Source organism: Toxotes jaculatrix, chromosome 21 (assembly GCF_017976425.1).
Source record: "Toxotes jaculatrix isolate fToxJac2 chromosome 21, fToxJac2.pri, whole genome shotgun sequence".
NCBI lineage: Eukaryota > Metazoa > Chordata > Actinopteri > Toxotidae > Toxotes > Toxotes jaculatrix.
In genome coordinates this window covers 14,473,743-14,495,106 of record NC_054414.1, presented here as the reverse complement: position 1 = coordinate 14,495,106, position 21,364 = coordinate 14,473,743, and the positions used below count along the sequence as shown (strand labels likewise).

General features: G+C 43.7%; 1 protein-coding gene across 1 annotated transcript; it reads left to right on the top strand.

Moving 5' to 3' along the window:
* Positions 1–1,661: 1,661 nt before the first annotated feature.
* Positions 1,662–16,490, top strand: fam53b (family with sequence similarity 53 member B). The gene is made up of 5 exons (XM_041067048.1): positions 1,662–1,800; positions 8,432–8,663; positions 9,524–9,578; positions 11,195–11,958; positions 15,366–16,490. The coding sequence occupies exons 2-5, from the start codon at positions 8,574–8,576 to the stop codon at positions 15,726–15,728; spliced, it is 1,272 nt and encodes a 423-aa protein (XP_040922982.1). The 5' UTR covers positions 1,662–1,800; positions 8,432–8,573; the 3' UTR covers positions 15,729–16,490.
* The last annotated feature ends 4,874 nt before the right edge of the window (positions 16,491–21,364 follow it).

Sequence of the window (21,364 nt, the reverse complement as noted above, 5' to 3'; positions counted from 1 at the left end):
AAGAAAGTCAAAGAGAAATGACTATAGAAGATATCGCACCATTTCAATCTTTTGGCCTTTTTGTGGCACTGTGATTGGTGGAGACTGCCCCCTATGGTTTTGACAGTTACAACACACACTGCCAAAGTTATTGAATTACAAGACTCCTACTCCTGTATTATAAGCTGTTTTGATCATCTGCTTCCCACAGAGTCATCTGTGCCTTCTAGTGCTACTAAATGCAACATGCAAACTTTGCTATGCTATATATTTAGAATTTGTTTGCTAAATCGTTCACTTTTCTGAGGGGTTTTGGTAAAAACAACTCATCACCCCCCCCACACACTGTAGCCTACATAGTCGAGGAGACAAATCCTTGGTGCCCTTTAACACAAAAGGCAGACAGTCTAAAACCGAGGAGGACAGTACGACAGTCTGACAGTCTGGGGGAGATTAGTGGCACACAACAGATGTTACTCCTTGATTAACAATAGTGTCTGCCAGGGGTGAGCCTCAGCTCCCCACCCTTCTGAGCCCCACTGTGTTAACTTCAGCCCCCACAAAATAAACTAACTCATGATGTTATGGGATAGGAATTTCTATGTCTTTTCTTTTTTAATACACAGAAAATTAACTGTAACTGGCTTATAGCATGCTTCTGATTAGGAACCTGGTACAAGGTTTACAGCTGTTGTCACTGGCTCACAATGTGCACACAGGAATCTAAACATACAGAAAGATAAACAAACACACTGCTGTTATGTGTGAACAAGTTGTACTGAAAGTTGTCCACAGCTTTAGAGAATGGAGGGCTCACAAGATGATTAACAAGGCAGAAAAGATGACCAAAAACTGTCTCTGGTGTCTGTTTATTTCATGTGATATATTGGTTTTACCCGTTCAAGCTTGCAAAAAGTATTCCAATACTTAATACAGATTTTAAGAGTTCATACAGTTAAAAAAAAAAACACCAGCTCAAGTGATATTAAGATTACATGCAGCTGATTATGGGTACACATACTGCACATGGCACAACCTGTGTGTGTATATATATAGAAAGCTAAATCCGGACGGTTACATTAATGGCATATTGCATGCCGATGTGGGTTAAGATAAGGCTAGAATGTACTTCCAGGAGGGACAACATCTGTTTGTAATGAATGTATTCATTTAGGACTAACCCTTATGATACTGGAACTCACTTTGTGAAGGGGAACTAGCAATGTGCATCTAACACACATCTCTTTCTTTCTCTCTCCCTCTATGTGGCTCTCTAAGTCACACACAATTGCCAGGTTATCACGTTACACCACTGTATATTGTGAAAGCGCCCTGTCTATATGCACAGCTCCAAACTGTGATTACTTTTCATTACTGCAGGCTGGCTCAGACCACTAGTTTCAAGAGCAGGGGTGGTACCTGTTGTAAAAAGTCGAGTAGAGATTAACATTTTACTTTGTACCACCAGCTGACTAATACGTAGAGTTGTAATGACTCAATTAATACAAATCATTAAAGTCAAACCGAAAGATTTAGTGGCAGAAATAACTCACCGGACACCCTCCGCCCCTGTCAGAAGTGGTATCGCTCGTGTATGTTGTCACAGTCTCATTAGCGTGCAATCTTGGACAGTAGTACACTGGGGTAATGTTGTAGTTTGCAGGAGCCGCCTGGAGCAGGACGTGAAGTGAACTGCTCGCTTTGCTTCCTGCCTGACGCCTCGCTCCGTCTTTCTGCCGAAAACAATACTCAACATGGTCCAGCGAAACTAACCAGCCGCCCCGGTGCTGTTGGAGATCCGAGGCGCACACCGTGATGCTTGTGAGTGGCAGTTTTTGTTCATATAAGAAGTTTCTGTGCTGTGCTGGCTAACTTGGAGGCTGTAGCTAGTTCATAAAGTGCGATGCTCCCTTGTGTTTTGAAAGTGAGTGACTCGTATGAATGGTGATTTTTAAGCTTACATGTGTAATTACAAACGTCCAGTAACAAACTAGACCTGTCTGAGGAGACGAAACATATCTCCAGTAAGTTAGCTTAGCAACTTTTCCTCATGTGTACTGGATTAGCTATGCCCCTTTTGTCTTGTCTGGTTTATTACTTACATAAATTCTACTTTAACTGATTTTCATCTGCTCTTTCTCCCATTTATTATATCTGTATTACCATTATAACAGATTAATAAACATGCAATGAGGGGAAATGGTGTAGGGAAGGTTAATAAAAAAATGTGTCAGTAAGGTTAAACACGTTCATACTTACTGCATGTTTGAGTCTTACAGGGATCCTTTGTAAGTACCATTTTTCATGTCAGTATCATCCTTTCATCTTAACTACAGAAAGTGTTCTCAACTTGTTTGACATCTGATAATAAGTGTGAACTTTATCAGATTAGTTGACCAAAGTGACCAAGTGTTCCATGAAATTCACAAAGAGATACGACCTTCCTTGTATCAAAAACATTTTATGTGAATTGGCCAGCTTTGAAGTGCGAGCTGTCTTTTCACTCATGCATGGCACACATGGCAAGATAGGCCGGTGTTGCTTGCTGGCAAATGTATAACACATTTTTTATACGTTTGTAACATGCCTTTATGCCTGACACCACATTATTGGGTGGCCATGTCATTTGGGGATTTCTCAGACCCTCTTGTATGTTACAGTTTGTGCCGATGCAGTGGAATGTCGTTGTCTTATCTTTATCTGGCCAACCTTCCCCTCAGGTATGAAGACTGGGCTGGCTGACACACAATCCCAACAGATACTGCAATTTAAGTGCTCAGCAAGATCATAAACACAAGAGCTTGTTAAACCTGAACTCCTCAGAGTGTCTCATGGCCATGACTATGACTGCTGAAGTTCATAAGTGGCTTGAACATGCATAAATTAAAAATTAAATAGATAAAATGGGAGACTTACTATTAAAGTACAAATGTATCATTTAAGTTTTTGAGCATGTACATTTCATATTTTATCATCAGTAGCTTGTGGCCTTTCTCTCGAGTTCAAAATCCTGTTTGCTCTGTAGCCTGCGTGTAACATTCTGTGAGCTCCCGTCACACCAATTTCTTTGCCAAACTCATTTCCCTTTCATGAGGGATTTTGGAAAAGGGGTTTAAGGGACTGTTTGTGCTGGTTACTTGGACAAGCTCAGTTTTCAGGGCCCTTTCTTCTGAAACTGAGAGGCATCCACCTGGAGGGCTGGCAAGCTCATCTGAAAAACTGTTGAACGGTTTTAGCTCAAGCACAAAAGGGGCTGCCCATCAGAGCTTGCAGATGATTCCTCTTTCCTTGTCCCTATCACTGAAAATATTTAAACCCATTTTAAAGTTATCTAAGAGCCAGCTAGTGTAATGCCACTGTTATGACACTTATGTGGAAAATGTTTTTGGTCCTGGCTTTCTCTTGTGTCATGTATATATGGCCATTGAAAATGCAGTGTGGGGACGGGGGGTGATAAATTCCTGCATGTAAAACTCAAGAGTTTTGATTGAAAGTTAATGGGACTGTGTCCTCTGGATGTGACTTATTCTTATTTGGGCCCATTAACACGCAGTGTTATTCTGCTGTGGAAAGAGAAGGATGTTGTGTCTTCAACCCTTTGTAATTAAGAGACTTTGTTAGATTTAGTATTCAAGTGGACAACATTTCTCTCCAACTTGGACAGGTTTGTTGAAAGCCTCGATTACAGAGCTCAACAAAGCTCTTGTTCTGGACAAATGTATACAGTGCAAGTGATTATGTATGAGATAATTAAACAGCAGGCCTGCTTTAAAACGTAGGCCTCCTTGGCTGCCATGCATAGCCATGCTGAGCCTTTGTGTTTATGGTAAGTGGGCAGCTGCATGCTTGTGAGACCTTGGCTGTACCCCAGGCCCTCAACTGAGCCTGATAACTACTATTGAGGCCTCCCAGCCATGCTCATTTCTGACTATTCACTCACTGCTTTAAATGTAGAGTGTGCCTCCTGTTTGACATAGCCTAATTTCTGTGAGCATGTGGACAGCTGTGGGCTAGCCTGCGGCCTACAATGAGTTATATAAATCACTTTTCAGTCAGTCAGCCATTGAAAAAAAAATGGTGTCACCTGCCTATTATGGAATCTATTAATAATAATTATTATAACACTATTGAAGGCAGTGAAAATGATGCTGCACAAAAAAAATTGTCATTCAATTATCTGGTTTTCATGCTCCCTGCCTGTTCTGTCAACACAACCACCCTTATGACATGAGAAACTGCTCAAATGTGCCTCAGTCCAAATATGGATTCTGCGCAAGCCATGCAACTCAAAGAAGTAGGCCATCAGTGCCAACAGCTCCGGGGAAACAAGCTTTTTAGGAACATGCATATTTTCTCCCAGGGAAACTTTTACCCAGCATTCCTTTCACAAGCAGTATGGTGATGAAGAGCAGCACAAATCCCTCAGTTAGGTTTCAAGTCGGGCTGTCTCAGGTGCTCAGCAGATGCTCGGATTACGGAGACGGCCACAATCCTGGGATTGTTGTGAGCAGGACACAGATCCAACTGCCATGCATGCAGGAATTTCAAAGGAGGATGTCTGAAAATTCAACTTCAACTGCATGTGTGATAATGCTAAAAATGGATACAAGAGTCTTATAAGTAGTTAAGAAATTGTGTTATTTAGTAGACTAAAGAAGTTGCAACAGTGACAATAAACAGTGTTTTCCACCAGCTGTCCAAGTGCTATAGAATAGATTAGTATTAACTCTAATTATCAGTCAGACACAAAGCTGCCAAATCCTTATGTAATGTTGGCCTAACCCCTGGGATTACAGTCTGAGCAATGTATGGAAAAGCCGCTCTAATTGGGTGACCACAGCTTAGATGCCTATTGTAATGGCTAAGCTGACACTCTGTAGTCTTTTTGGACTGTACTACGATTTAAGAGTCTTAAAAATGTGTCATTTATGATATACCATTCATTCGTCTGATCTTGTATAGAAGATACTGTTCAGGCTTTTGAAAACTGAGCTGGCTCTGCAGCAGACCTCCGCTTCATACTTGACCTAGTCGACTGTGGTTTCCTCTCTTGTCCTATCTCGTGCTTGTTTAGGCCGCACGATCGCTCGCTATTTCTGACACCCCAAAGTAGCGATGATTGAAAGGCTTTTGGTAACCACAAAGGAAGCTTGGAGTCCCATCAGCTCGTCCAAGGCAGCGTTATTGTTGTCTTTTAGGAAGGCCTCTGTCACTGCAGACTTTGTTGCAGTCAGTCAGCAGTCTTTTTTGCATGTGATGGAAATGTCTTGCAGCATTCTTCCCTTTCTCAGAGATTAGACTTCTCAGTTGTCATGGTGGCTGCTGCTCCAAGTCAGATAAAAAGCTATCAGGCTGCAGAAGCGTAGAGGCTCCCACTGATTCCAGATAATAGCTGCATCTTTATGGAGGTGATTCGGGTTTTGACGTCAGAAGGGGAGCGGCACCCCTTGGGCAGAAATTCTAGATACTTCATTTGACAGATTATAGCTTCATCTGCACCTCTGTACACAGCAAGTTCATGCAGTGTGAGTTGAGTGCATTGGGTGTATCCCCATTGGAAACCATGCCTTGGAATGGCTGTTGCATTTGGTTTACAGGTTTGTCTGTTCAAGAAAGAACAAATTGCCCTTTGCCAGCACTTCTCAGCATTTTTCCTATTCACAAACTGTCACAGGTTTGAATGCTTTTCCAAAGCTGTGGGGCAAGGAGCCGAGGAATGTTTATAATTATGTTATAAACTTAGTCCATTTGCTCAGCCCAGATTTATGGGATAAAAACGTAATGCCTGAGCCTGAGAAAGATGATAACTTGTTGGAGTTCCCTGTTACTAAAAGTAATGGATGATGTTTACAGTTTAAAGTTCAGAATTTCAGGCTACAGTTAGATTCTTCCCATTTTTCTAGGGAAGGAAAACATTTAGTGTCCTTTTTGTTTGGATAAACATCACATTAAAGAGCTTTCTTGTCTTTGCGAATTTGATTTCTTTGGGCGATGTATTTTTTTCTTTCTGTGTCAATGCCATTTGCATCCATCACCGAGCCATTAAGGGCGATACATAAACAACTGTTTCCTCTACCACAGCACGTCCCGAGTTATCTCTGCTGTGAAACACAGATCTGTGTGGTTAATGGTCACGCACAGCAAGGGCTGGCCTGACCTAGTCCATGTCCAAGCTTTGATCTGTTCATTTCAATTCAATTCACAGAGGCCATAAGTTAAAGCTGCCAGACGTCCTTGGACCACGTTGTTCTCCTTGTAGAACTCAGCTAAAAACACCCCTGTTTTTAAGCTGTTTTCCTGATGTGATAAGTGTTAGTAATGGAAATCATATGCTGAATGCAAACACCACCTCCAGTATGTCAGCTCCCTCTTGTCTTGTGATGCTGCCCCCCCCCCCCCCCCCCCCTCCCTACACACACACACACACACACACTCCACACCACCACCCACAACCTCTGATGTCGCCTCTTTTGTTTCCCACGGTGTCTCATCTCCTGCACAGAGCAGTCTTTTGTTTCACGTACACCGTCTCTTTCTGTGTCCCTCTTTTTTTTCTGCCTGCAGTTGTTCTGTCATTCAGACAGACACTCTCTGACCTTGCAGGCATCATACGACCATCTTGCGCCCACTGCACTTTGTTACAGTCCCCTACCTGATGTAGGTGTAGGCATTTCTGGCGCAGCTTTAAACTGGTTAAATTCTTCTAATAGATATTTTAATGTTTATATCAACAATCATGTGTCCTCCACATCGAGTCCACTCATGGTTTTCTTGGACCAATCCTCTTAATGTCTCCTAATTTCCTCCACCTAAATCCTGATAAAACAAAAAATCTTTTAATTGGACCCGATAACTTCGCTGCTGCAGCTGATCAATTTATTGGCCCATTTCACTCAAATATCAAATCTGTTGTTAAGAAACTTGGTATCATCTTTAATCAATATGTGACTTTTGACCATATTACTAATCTAATCCAGTCTCGTTTTCTTCAGCTAAGAAATAAACTCAGATGTCTCTTCATCTCCTCTACAGATCTCAAACTATTGATTCACACTTTCATTTTCTCCCATCTACATTATTGTAATTCCCTCTGTTTCTCAGTGAAGCTGATCTAAATGGTTGATAGTTGGTTCAAAATGCAGCTGCCAAAATCTAGAAGGAGGCATTGGTCTCACTTACCCCTGTTCTTGCATCCTTCCATTGGCTTCCTGTAGAAATTAGAAGAAACTTAAAGATCCTTACATTTCCGATCTCCTCGTTCCTCATTCCACTTCTCGACCTCTCCGACCGTTCCAACTGCAAAACAAAAGGTGGTTGCACATTCACTGTTTTAGCCTCAGCCCTCTGGAATCATCCTCTCCAGTCTATCAGATTGGCTGAATCTTTGGGCTGTTTTAAGCGGCTTCAAAAAACCCATCTTTGTAGTCGAGCCCTTTTATAGACCTCCATTTAGTTTGGCCTATATCTGACTGCTGGGTTTTATATTGTAATTTATTACTTTATTTGTTTATTCATTTATATTTTTCGTGTGTGTATGAAGCATTTTATAACTGTGTGTTTTTAAAAAGTGCTATGTAAATAAAGCTTTACTTACTTAATTACTTGCCCTCAAGTCAAACTGATCTGGTGGTAGTAAAAATCTTCTGTGATGATTAGATAGATTTACATCTGTGGCTAATCAGCTGTTTCACTGTAATTGTGGTGCAGCACTAATGTGAAGAGGGTTGTTTTGATAACCGCAAGGTCAGCTATTCCCAGCCAGCCTCTGAGGATTCAATTACACAACTTTGACTTTGCTCTATTCCTCTCTGTGTGCTCCAGTGTGGAACAGTTTGAGGAAACTTGTTCTCTCAGATGACTTATAATCCTCCGCATAGACAGGCAAGAACAAAACAAGGTATAGAGTTCCACTTTTGGTGACACTCTGGAGAGACCATGTGGAAGTGAAAATGCAGCGAAATATACGGACAGCCGTATGGCGACATAGGCAGTGCCTTGCGCTTTGCCAGTGTCTGCTCGCTGACAACTGACCTCTCTTGAGTTTCTTCTGTCTTTCACTTTTGTAGATGTTGAACAGGTTTCTTTGTCGGAGAGTGGCGGGAGATTCATAGAAGAGGGCTATGTGTGTGCGTTTGTGAGCTTAAGTCAGAGCTTGCGAAGAACGGCAGCTGTAGTCAGCTTTGATTCACAGCAGTTACCGTGGACTCTAATGGCGACGCCGAGTCGCACACACATAGTCGTAACTGCTGTGAATCCAGCTGCCGTCCTCCACGAAGGGGCGAGCTACAAACTTTTCAGAACAACGTTCAAAATCACCACACGTTTCAGAGCCTCCGCCCAGGGGATCTGTTCTCCCCAATCAAGCTTGGATTATTCTCTGCTCATATGGTCGACAGAATGTCAGAAATGTACTGAATTCTAATCCTGTGCTCATCTTTGTGTGTCCGCTCAGGATTGGGCTGAGGAGTGAAGCACATTCCCGGAGGAGCTGAGGGCTGCTGTCTTAAGCTTATGAGAAACCAGCCTGCTCACACCATGCCCGTCAAGATGGCCTCCAGCTCTTCTTGCTCTCACTGGAACAGTTTGGGACAAGGATGTGTGTTGCCATGGTAATCATTTACAAGAAAACACTGGAAAAGAAGGGTGCCGACGATGTAACATCCAAAAGTACAGATTTGGGCCCGGTGAGGAGTTATTTTCTACTTGTATAAGCATTTTTTTCTGTGTGAAATGTGTCATTTTATGTTTATATGTAGACTTGCCAACAGGCCTCAACTACAGTTGTCAAGGGGGAATGCGACAAGGTGCTGCACTAAATCAGGAAATTGTTGCCGGCCACTGATCACGCCACAGCAGTTTTATGGCTCTACTCTATATTTTCTTGTTTTGTCAACTTTAATCAGCTTAAATTTCACTTTTGGCTTCCCTTGAGTCAAATTTGTAGGAAAATTCCTAAGTGTTGTCTTGCTGAATCTCAGGAAATGATGTCAAACAAACTATCTGGATCTTGAAGACTGGGAATAAAGGATGTTTTTGTTACAATTACTGATAATTACATTATGATGGCTGCCAACTGTTATCACCAGGGCGTTTGTCATCTGGTTTTGAATCCTCCGTGTTCCAACTAACCTCAATCAAAATAACAATGGAGTATTTTAGTTCTACTAGGCTGAGCAACTCTGAATCATTTTCTAATCAGCATTCATGCAGTAGATTCTTCTCTCTGCCAGCCCAGAGTGAGAAAATTCCCCCACTAATATGGGCCGAGTTTGCACTTTCAGCCACGTGAAATGAAGTCATCATTCTCTAGGGCTGAGTGTCAATCAGAGGCATTTAAAGTGGAACTCCCTTTTTGTTGATGGGTTGAACTCAGCAGCTAAAAATGCACTACACCACACACTCTTGGGACCAGTTATAAATCTGACTTTCCGATAGCTTTTGATCTTTACTTTTATTTATTGATTTTTTTATAAAGCTTATTCTGTGAGTTTCCGGGCTTTTGGCGAGCTGACGGTGACTTTTTTTTTTTTCTACATGTCTGCAGTTCCAGGGACAGACCATGAGCCAGGGGACTGCACTTTTCTCTTGTGGACTCATGGGTAAGGGTCTGTCATCTTTCTCACCCACATACGCATTCACACGTGTAAAGACAATATGCCATACATTCCATCACAAACTGGACATAACCTGTAATTATATACTTACAGTGATCCTCAGGAGCTTGGAGGGGCCAGAGATTGTCAGGTGTTCAGGGACAGCAGTGGTTTGGAGGGGACCCGTTGTACTGTAACATTTCAGAGGAATTATTGGCAGAAGTCAGTCTCTGCTGAATCTGGTTGATGGTCACACAGCATTACATGAAGCAAGTCTGACAAGTGTTTCTGCCAGTGTGCGTTAATGATTATGTGTCAGTGACTTATCTTTGCCGGGGATCTTATGGCACTCCTGCATGCTTTGGTACTGCGGATGTGATGTCCTCCAGTTGAAAATTTGGTTATGGCTATAAATGCCCATATCTTTAATTAACCTTGTTGTAGGAGGAACAGCCTTTGCAGTTATTGTATTACAAGATTAAACTGTATTCTGTCCTCACAGTAACTTGGCATTGAGTGTGTAAGACTGGCAAAGTCCTGGCAGAGAGCACAGCAGTGCCAGTACGTGTTAACACTGCCCTTTGTGCCTTGCCCTGCCCGTGTACCGTAGATGGTATTTTGGGGATTTTATCTCCAGTGGAGAAGAATAGGCCTTTTGCATACCAGGAGTGGGAAGTGGCCTCAGTGTTTAGTATCTAACTCGGAGTTGACTGACCAGTTCAGTTGGCTGACCCATTCAGCAATTCAAACAAGTTTCTGTTGTGGCAATAACAGGTGCTTTCCTGGCACGGTAACTATGGTGCTGATGCAGACACGATTGGTAATGGCAGGAAGCCAGCTGGTCCGATACAGAGCTCTTATAGAGCATCAAGAAAAACAATAATAAAGTTAAATCAGACTGGCTATGATGGATTATTGATGTTTTATCAAGCCTTGCTCTGGCAGAGGGGAGGATTGATATCGAGTCAGTTAGACATTGAGCTCTGGTCCCTTTCCCAATCAGCTTACACACTGTGACAGTAAAGCAGGGCCTGGAGGACAGTATTTATTTTTAGAGCCAATTACACAAAGCAGCGAGTACTGTCAATACAAAGTACACATGCTTGGGACCAACACACTGACCTAGACTGGAGTCATGGTTGTTGTGCATGTTGAGGTTGCCGAACTTAAACTCTTATGATCGTAGAACCTTGGAGTAAAAGCTGTTTTGTTTTGGGTTTTTTGTCCTCAAATTTAGGAGCTAATAAGCTAATACTGGAGCTGCAGAGTTAATTCAAGATCTACTGGCTGATGTCAGGAGCTTTAAAAATTAATAGAAATGCTGGACGCCTAGAAAAAAATGAACTGGATCAATTTCGATCACACGCAGCTACACTGCATGTTGCCTCAGGGAAACATCAGTTAGTTAAGTAATGTGTTGCCCATACAGGTTTTTTCATAAATAAAGTTCACTTCTTTTGAACTGAACTCAAGAAATGAAGACATCTGACTGAAAATTGACTGAAAGCTTTGGTGTAGAAATAAGCCCATATATTATTTTCTATATTTTGGAATAGGGTCTTAACCTGTCATCTAGTTTTTAAAGGATATTCAGTTAAAATGAATCTGGTCCTTTGTTGCAGAGACAAGTCGGTGGTGTGAGGTGGGTCATAGCTGTGCCATACAGCAGAGGCCAGTTGGAACCAGCCTGGAGAGCCTGTGGGACGTCCTGCCCGAGGTGCACAAGAGTTCATCCCACTGGGATTGGGATGTTGGCTCTACTTCAAGCACAATCACCAGCTTGTTGCAGGACCTTAGCCTGACCGAGGCTGCGTCCTCGCACTCGACTGCACCTCCCAGCAAGCGTCAGTGCCGGTCCCTGTCTTGCTCAGACGAGTTTGGTGGTTGTCGGTCTACCTGGCGTCCTCAGGGCTCTCGTGTGTGGACGGCAGTGGAGAAGAGGAGGTGCCACAGTGGAGGCAGCGTCCAGCGCAGCAGCGTTGGGAACACGCAGCTCGGCTTCCCAGCCATGCAGCGCAGCTCCAGTTTCAGCCTGCCCGCCCGCTCTAACACCCTTGAGTTGCCCTGCTTCACCCAGCGTCTCCCCTGCCCCTCAACTTTCACCGGTCTGACACCCTCCTCCTCCATGCCCCTGTCCTCCGAGCCCTCAGCCCAGCCCCTCTACCTCTCTCACGAACAGATCTGCCTCCCTGAGCCCCGTGGACCCTCTCCACCCAGCTCCCCTGACTCCACTCCAGAGCTGGAGCGCCGTGGTGGACAGGGGGGTCTCGCCCGCAGTCGCTCGCAGCCGTGCGTCCTCAACGACAAGAAGATTGGCGTGAAGCGCAGGAGACCAGCTGATACACACAAACAGAGGCCTTCATTGGATCTGGCGAAGATGACCCAGGTTGGTAATCAGGACAATATTTACTGATTAATTTGAAACAATTGCTAGTCACAGTTTACGCGGCATAATTTATTACAGCCCTCTTATGTGCTCCTAAAGATCACTGTCTAGAGCCTGAGACAGGACTCTCAGGAAATGGTCATGCCAGCCATGCCATGGAAGCTCTGCTGGGTCCATCAGTCTCACTAACATTAGCTGGTTATACGCTGTTGTTGGGGCAATTTGCTCCCTCCATGTTGGATAAACAAACACTTCCAGCGAAGGTCACGCCATTGTGTCTGTTTTCCCTCAGCACACCTCAAAGTGTTTCTGCAGGCATTGTCATTGAATGATGGAGATTGTTCATTCATGCAGGCCTGTTCTGGGTCACATTCCGCTATGTGGGTGTGTATTTTCACTCGCAGAGCATGAAGCAAAGTATGTCCTTTTTAATGTGCTACTGGAAAAGGACAAAGTAGGAAGCAAGATGCCAGCCGATGCATCAGATGGGTTCGTTTTCATAAAAGAAGTTATCTGATGAAACAACTGGTTGTTAGTTTCAAGTTGACCATGTTTCAACAGACGGTCTGTTTTATCTGCAAATCCTGGCAGCCATTTGTCTCTCTACCCCACAAGCGCACAGACACACATAGTAAAGTTTCACACGTACACCGGCTGGATCATAAACACAGAGCTGGACTTGGCCCCTCTGAGAAAGTCACCCAGAGTTCAGCAGTGTCTTAACAACAGCGCTGCTGTGACACGATATGAAGACGCCACACACGCTCCAAACAGGGACGAAGTCAGTGTGGAGAAACGAGCCGACCAAGGCGAGGCAACCAACAATATTTTTACTGAGGGATGTCAGGGTGAGAAGGGACTGCTGTGATGTTGTTTTTCAGCTCAGGTTGAAGAAACTGTTTATTACATTGGATATCAGCTTAAATGTTTTTTCTTTTCTTTTCTTTTTTTTTTTAAGGGCTTTTCAAGTGACTCTGGTTTAGAGGCAAGCCCCGGAGAAAATGACTTCCAGACATTTTGGCCCAGCCATGCAGCTAAACCCACAAGCAGTGCTAATAATTCAAATCAAATGACAACAATTTTGAAAATCGCATAATTTTTTCAAGTAATTTATCAGGAAAAAATGCCAAACATTTGCCAGGTCTGGCATTTCAAAAGTGGGGATTTGCAGCCTGTCTTTGTTTTATGTGATAGTAATAGGAATATCATTGGGTATTGGACTGTTGGTTTGACATAAACAAGGTATTTGAAGACGTCATCTTGGGCTCTGGGAACTTGTGATGGGCAATTTTGAGTATTTTATAAATTAAATGATCATTTGATTACTTAAAAAATGGGCTAAAGTGTTTAAAACTAAAAAGTGTGTCTCTGGGAAGGTTCAGGAAATGTCTGTGAAAAAGATGTTCACTTGCGAGCTTGCTTGGCACTCAGCTCAAGGGCTTTATTGTGCTTCATGCACGTCACCCTATCGGTATTCAAAGTCACCTTACTATTCAAAGATTGGTCACAGTGCTGAGTTTGTCTCTAAAGTGTCCTCTCATCCACACGCCACAGCGGTGTAGTTTACCCAGGGAGAAACTGCTACCCTCTGCGTGGCTCGCTGCGGCTCCCTGAATGTCAGGAAGTAGAGCAGCTGTGGCAGAGGTTATAGATCGTCGCGCAGGAGAGATGCGTGTTGGGTAAAGAGATATTGATTTCTGTAAATTCAGCTCAGTGGGTGGATCGCTGCCACAACCGGGCCTCATGAGCTATTGATCAGCTTATATTGACGGAGAGTCAAGGTCAGTATGGATGAGGAGACTTTCTGCGCTTCTCTCCATTTCATTGGGGGAGTGGGGGTCATAGCAGCAGGCAAAGTGAACACCAGCAGCACTTATTCGTGACCCTCATTGTACTGTGGTACAGAGAGTTGTGTGAGAAGTCTGTGTCAAAGAAGACTTTCTCCACCCGAAGGCTAAAAGAACACCTCCTGTGTTCTAAGTTCGAGCTTCGCTCGGTTTAGTTCATGTTGATGCCACTGCTTTGCTTTATTCCAGACTCCTCACAGCCTTATCGGTTTGGTCCCATGGTCTGGGCCAGAAATCTGAGCGACGTGCAAATGCAGAAGGCAGCAATGTGACACCAGCCTGGTGCTGACAAATGTACCTGCTTGACCAGAGCCAAGGAAAACAGCAGGGCCCCTTTTGATCTACTGCTGCCTGGTGCAGAGACCTTTCTCACTGCCGTCCGGATCATAACTTAACATTTTCAGCTCCCTTTTCCTCCAGCCTTATTCATAGCTCTGACTACCTTGCTCTCTATATTCACACATCAGAGATTTTGGTGGGTAATAAATCCTGACTGAGTGAATATTACTGTGGTCATAATAGAGCTAAAATGATTAGAGGACCAACAGATAATCAGTTTAGCATTTTGAGTAATTTCTCAAATGAAAAACATTTATGAGTTCTAGCTTTTCTAAAGTGAAGACTTTAAGCTCGTTTTTTTTTTGTGCTCGTGGCATTTATCCTCATTTTCTGTTATTATAAAAACTGAAACAACTTACTGAATCATAAAAAAATAGATTATTCTTTAATCTGTCAATTAGTTGCATCTGTAGTTCGCGCACTTGGCTGTAAGCTGCATCCCCAACAGTCCCATGCCTGTTAAGTATTACATAAGCACACAAGTGACAGGAGGTTCCACAGAGGCCCTATTCTCCTGTGTCCTTCTGGCCTAACACCGTAGCGGTCAGGCATGAGGCAGCTGTCCTGCCTTCTCCACATTAGCTGAACAGATTGGATAAGCCTCTGTCATAAAGTCTCCCACTCCAGCATGCACAGCTGTCACAGGACTTGCCTGCAGCAGCGTTGGCACATGTGGATTTGCCTATGGAAGTTTCTGGGTTTCCCAGATGCATGTGTTCATTGTGCAGTGCCAGTGAAAAGCCAGCAGAGTCAAAAGGCCGACATTAGGGATGTCTGCCCTCTGGGTATCTGGCCACTTGCTGCCTGGGTTCCTGTTGGACCTCAGATCGCACAGCCTCACTCATCCAACTACCAGTTGCTCCAGTATGTCATGCAGGCTAAATTTAAACCCTTCAAATCTTGTTACTTTTTTATATTATAGTGGTTGTTACCCAGTGTCCAGCTCTGACCTCACTGACTCACCCACATACTATATGAGTACAGTAGAGGGATTGTTTTCATGAGACGGCTGTATGCCTTTAGTTTTGTTTGTGTACTATTTAGGACATGGGTCATAGTCCAGTATGAAGGAAATGTTTTTGATTTCCTCAACAAATATGCCGTCACCATGGAGACTATGGACTGTTACCAGACCAAAGATTTGACATATTTGTTTAAGTGTATCCTTGAGAACATCAATTTTATGCTTCTAAAAAGAACGACCTCTCTTTCCCTCCACAGAAACTTCGGAATTTCCACAGCCTTAGCTGCCCTGGAATCACAGGCGAAGACAGCTGCGAGTCCAGCCAGGCCCTCCCCGCTCTCACAAGCAACGCTCAGAGCGACACGGACGACTTATCTGCAAACGAACACGGCTTGGAGGACATTGAGCCTCAGACCAAAGAGGGCGAGATCACCAGGAACGCGCCGTCGGACCCCACAATCGAGGAGGTGGACTGGAGCTCCACAGACTGCGGCGATGTGACACCGGGGACGACGAATGGGAAGGACAGTGAGCCTCTGTGGGCGGGGCTGTGTAGCATGAGGAAGGACGCGTATCAGCTCGGAGGCGAGCTCGACATTGAGCAAATTGAGAGGAACTGAGCTGCACTGCCCTCCTCTAGGGGGAAGTTAATTTAGGGGACTGAAAGTTTATCACCAGATGGTACAGTGAACAGTACTGATAGTCTTAAGGACAAAGCAAATGGAAAGCTAATGCAGATCCAGCACTTGTCTTTTTTTTCTCAAGGAGAGATTGAGCAGGAGCTTTGTGGGCTAAAGGCCCATTTTGGGGGACATTTTGTAGTGAGGAGCTACTCCCCCACTGTGCGGTATCTCAACTGTGTCTCAGGAGAACAATGAAGTCGCAAGGATGGGTTCAGGTGGAGATAATAGAACTGATAAACATTAAAATGATGTATTAATGTTGGCTCAGAGACTGGGGTCTTTAGCATTTCTCTGTAACCCTGATTACCTTCACTGTACTATGTTTGGAGAGAATTCACAGCAGGTTTGTATAAATTCTCTGCACTAGAAAGAGTGTCCAGTCCTCTGACGTTCTTCAACAGTACAAGGGTACATGATGGACAGAAATGGAGACTACTTCGAGAGCTACTGTTAGTAAAGCCCCTTTCACTCTTACCGAGCAACAAGCTGCACGCACACACCACCTGTGAAGAATATTGAAGAGCTTAACATTTCACACAGTAACATCAGGCTTCTCTGTGAGATCTATGCTCCCGTTTGTTTGAGAGAAACTTTGTGATGCTAATAGCGTTAATATTCTTTCTTTTTACGAATTTGTAACTACAAAGTTATGTAAAACATGAGCATATTTCTATACAAATAAACACAGTTTTAAATGTGTCATTTGCAATCACATTATTTCTGTGTTTTTACTTTAATCTTAATTTACTTTAATCTTATATTCTTTGATTGAACTTATAATGCCCAGATTAAGCTACCATATACTAACATATTGAACGGTAATAATACACTGACAGGGGAGATCTGCATAAGTACTTTTACTTTTGCTACTTTAAAGTGCATCTTGTTGAGGAAACCATTTGAGTTTTAGGATGTGTTCTTGTCATTTCTACACTGGTTTTTTTCCTTAAGTACAGAATCTGAAAGAAAGAATTCTTCCACCACTGGTATTAGCAGAGCACATGCATTAACAGCAAGGTCATTGTTTGAGACATGTTCAATGCAACGATGTAGACTGACCCAATTAAGCAGCAGGAAAAGACAATCACAGCCGTAGTAATGGTACTACTGATGAGCCTGTGTTTGTGTGCTGAAGCGGGGAGTGAGTAGTGGAGGACGCCAGGCAGGGGTGGGAAGTCCGGTCGTTTTTTTTTTTTTTTTTTTTTTTGTTTTGATGGCGGGTGGAGTGGTGGAGCTGAGCGGCGGTTTACCCCAGAGACCTCCCTCCCTCCCTGCACTGGGAAACAAAAGGGGCTTTTTCTCTGAGGAGCACAGTGACGTGGGAGGCGGCTGTGAATGTGGGCCATGTGTCAGGGCTGCTGCTGCTGCTGCTCCGTTTGTCTGCTTCCTCTGCCCAATTCTGGTGCCTGTGCAAACCTCCAGAATTATACTGTCATTACTGATTCACTGCTCCAGTGTGACTGCATAACACTTCTGCATGTTTGCTCAGAATTGCAATGACACTTATCATTTTTTTGAAAGCTTAAGGTAGAACTGAGGGAAGTTACTTCATTAAAGTGTGGTTGAGTAATTTGAAGATTGCTTGACATGCTATACAGGCTTGAATATCACACAAAGCACAACTGTGGGTTCATATTCAAGGCCTATGCATATTCCTGTAATGGCTTGGATTATTATGCTGTTGCATGAGAATCTGTATGCTTGCACAGTGAGGTCATATTTACACTGTGTCAAAGCTGCCTGTGGTACATGCAAGCCGCTTCTTCTCACCAGCCCTTTTTGGGTAATGAGTCGAGTAGGAAATGGCTAAAGAGAAACCTTGTAAACGTGCTGTGTGGCAGCCTGACACACGGAGGGCCCCCCGGCCTTTAATCAGTGGAGTGACAGAAGTGAAAGGAGGCTGTGTTCTGAGTGAAGATAGGAGTACAACAGTGTTCTGCACTGCTCTCGTCCAGAAATCCCCACCAGCACTGACACAGCATGGTGGTGAGTCACTCTTGAACTGTCATTCGAGGTTACGTACATTCTTATATGCTCTAATGATGATTCAAATCACACTACATTCATTTTTTGGGGGGGGCACCTGATGTCCCCACAACAGATGCAGATGTTTCAGATGTTTTAAGGTGCAAAACACACGGCAAGCTTGCTATAATGGTTTTCGCCTCCTCCAGCACCCCAGTACAGACTGTCTACTGGAGTAACACTATTATTATTCTTTACAAAGTAAAACAAAAAGTAAGATTTGAGAGCGATTTTTTTTATTTCAGATTAAAAAAAATAAAAAAATCACCCTCCAAAAACACAGCAGATAGAATTTCAGAAAATGACTCTCTTTTTTCAGTGGTGGAACGTTTCACGAAAACAGAATCAAACAGTATGTGACATGAAACTAAATGCTGGCGTTCTTGCGTTTGCTGCCTACCTCCGTTTGGCAGTTCACATGTGGTCAGAGTGCAAAGCATCTTAGCAGTACCACCCGGCCACAAAACATTTCCAGTTGAGCGAGTGTCGTCTGAATACTGGGAGCGTGCTCATATGCATTGAATCACTACACTTTTGTATTTGCAGATAGTTGCTATGTTGAATTTCACCCACACATTTGTCATGTTAGATTCATGCAAGACCAAACCACAAAGGTACAAATGACTTTTTAAAGTTCATTCAGTGTTATGTCTGGGGAGCAACAGCGTGCACCCACACAGAGGAGATGCATCAAGGTCACGCAAATCTTCTCACATAAAATAGTCACTAACAGTTGTAGAGTTCAGTCCAAGAGGTGTCTCCTCAGTAAGCCGGTTATAGGATCTACGGAGTGAGCGCTCCAGCTGAATCCTTTGACTTTTACAAAAAGGCAACTGGACACCCTCACAGGAGAGAGACCCAGCAGGAACAGACAGCTTTAAAATTGAGGTCAGCTGTAAGCCTTCAGACCTTTTTGCAGACCAAGACAGTTAGTTTACACTGCACGGAGACATTCGACAACCCTTGTGCCCGGATTTTACATACGCACACATACTTGGGTATGACATCACGGGGTCGTGCTTTGTGTCTGGAGAGCCAAGCCTCTGAGGCTTTAGTGGACAGTTGAGCAGGGGTCATGTCCCCGGAGGGGTCTGTGACGGCTGTGACCATGTCAGCAGAGTACAGACTGCTCTGTGTGCGAACTGAGACACTTCTCAGATTGCTTGTAAAGTCTGTGAGGGAGGAATGGAGTGGGGTTGGGGGAAGGGGGGGTGGTGGTGGCGGGGGCAGTCAGTCGAGGGAGGAAATTCAGGCCTCGACCTCCAAACCTGACGAGTTCTGAAGTTTCAGAGCCCTCCCACGCCACCGAGTGCTGTTGGCACGGCTGCCCACAAGGGAAGGAGAGTGATGAAATGTAGGGAAACCATGTGGCTTGGCGAGTACAAGCAAGAGGCCTCCACATGGACCAGCAATCCACACACAGAAGGGAGGGGACAAATAACTGGCTGCTGTCAAAACAAGCGCATGTTTCCACGGATAACGGTGCATTTAGAGCTGCAGGTGTGCGGCGTTGTCTGGTCAGCTGACCCGCCATTTCCTGTCAAACAGGAAGAGCCAAATGAGGAGAGATGAAAGTTCAAGGTAACACACAGCTGGCAGTTGTTACGGTGGGTTAATGCAGGTGTGTTACAAGAGCAGCAGTGTGCATGCCATGTAAGGGGAGCCTAACCCAAACAGATGACATAAAGACATATATGAATGTTTGCTCAGAGACACACTCCAGCACTGTGTGCAGAGTCTACTCTGTGAAGATGTAGAATGGTTTCAAGGGCCCTAAGATGTAAACACAAAAAAGAGTCAGCGCAGCTCGATGATTCTGTTACATGACATATTTTTAAAAAAAATAAATCACAACTTTGTGGAATTTGGTTACAAAGGCAAACTTTGCGCAGTGAGCAGAGTGTGAGCAGTGGATGCTGGAGATTAGGCAGGACATGTTTAACAGAGAGCCACATTCTCCCTTTCCTCCTGACAGACATGTGTCGCTCGACATAAGATGAAAATGAGATCATCAGCTTAATGACCTGAAGTTGTAGAAGGATGGGGATACTCTCGCAGACACTCCTAACAGTTTTGACTGTAGAAGCTGATACTAATAGACGCATATCTAGTGCTGTGTGCTGTGAATCAAGTTAACACAATGGGAATGACGTTTGCAAGAAAAAAAAAGTTTGGAAAATGATGAAGAGTTCACAGCTATGAACAATTTTTCTGAACTAGCTGATTGTAATTTATTGTTTAGTCTTTAAAATATCAGAAAATATAAGGATGGATGCTAGTTTCAAGTTCCCATGTCCCAAATGCTTATTTTTGAAAAACAGTGAAAAGCCCAAAAAGATTCAGTTCATAAAGATCTGAGACAGAGAAAAGCTGTAAATAAGTGTTTCATGAAGACTTGTTTACCAACATGCATCTGCCTAAAGTACTTTTTGCTTGTGGAATGACTCTATCACAGTTGTTTTTTATGTAAAAGCATACATTAGAGAAACAAGAACAATGACTGAAATTGTTCTCTGTTAATTTTCCCGTTGATTGACTGAAGTGATTAAGAGGCTAATCGCTTCAGGACTCACTGTGTTTACTTGAGAGTAAGTACACTTAAAGCATGTCAGCACTGAGGTTAACTGCGTAGTCACGTAATACATTATGACAAAACACTAAATGCAGTTCACGCGAAAAAGTACAAAGGTGACAAACTGATGTACCAAAAACCTCCAACTGGAAAATCACCACGACAACAGCGTAGTCAGAGTATTAAGCAGGTCGATACTGTCCCGTGGCAGTGAGGTCATACATGCCCAGACATGTCTCTCCTGAAAGGAGGTCATCTCTATTATTTGAAAGGTAATCTTGCTTTGCAGTCTGCGGTCACAGTGAGGGAATCAATGTGCTGAACTCCACGAGGAATAAATCAGTGTTTACCCATCGTGGCAGCCTGCAGAGGTAAACTGTTGCTTAATTGCAACCTGTGTGAAATGGGCGGATGACCCCGGGCCGGCCCGAGAGGTGTGCTTAACAACAAGCTAGCTCTAGGGCATGTGTGTGTTTAGCACCTAGCGATGATGAACCTGCCAAGAGGAGGTGTTGAAAACTGTGGCCTACATCCCTCAGAATTACTGCACTTCCATGAACTGGAAGAAAAAAAAATAACCTAGTTAAAGCCAAGTGAATTCATTCGAGAGTAGTCAAATACATGCTTAATAGCTCCATACAAGGCCAACGGGCAGTAACATAATGGACAAAACACTGAGTCAAACAATGTGTAGGCTGTTAGAAAACTGGGTACCAGCTGCTAGTACTTTGCCATGTACATTAATATGTACTATTTCCAAATCAGAAATAGGAGTGGTACACCCAGCTCGAATACTGTTTCATAATACTTTGTAGCATTTCATTACCTTTAATTGCCCAATAACACTCAAGCTTGTGTCAGCTAATGGTGAAATGAACCAGAAAGACCTCAATGAATCACTTGGCAATGGGCTTTTGTTCTTCATGAAACTATTTGGTACACTGAAACCTTGGGGGCAGCGATGGAGAATCGTTTG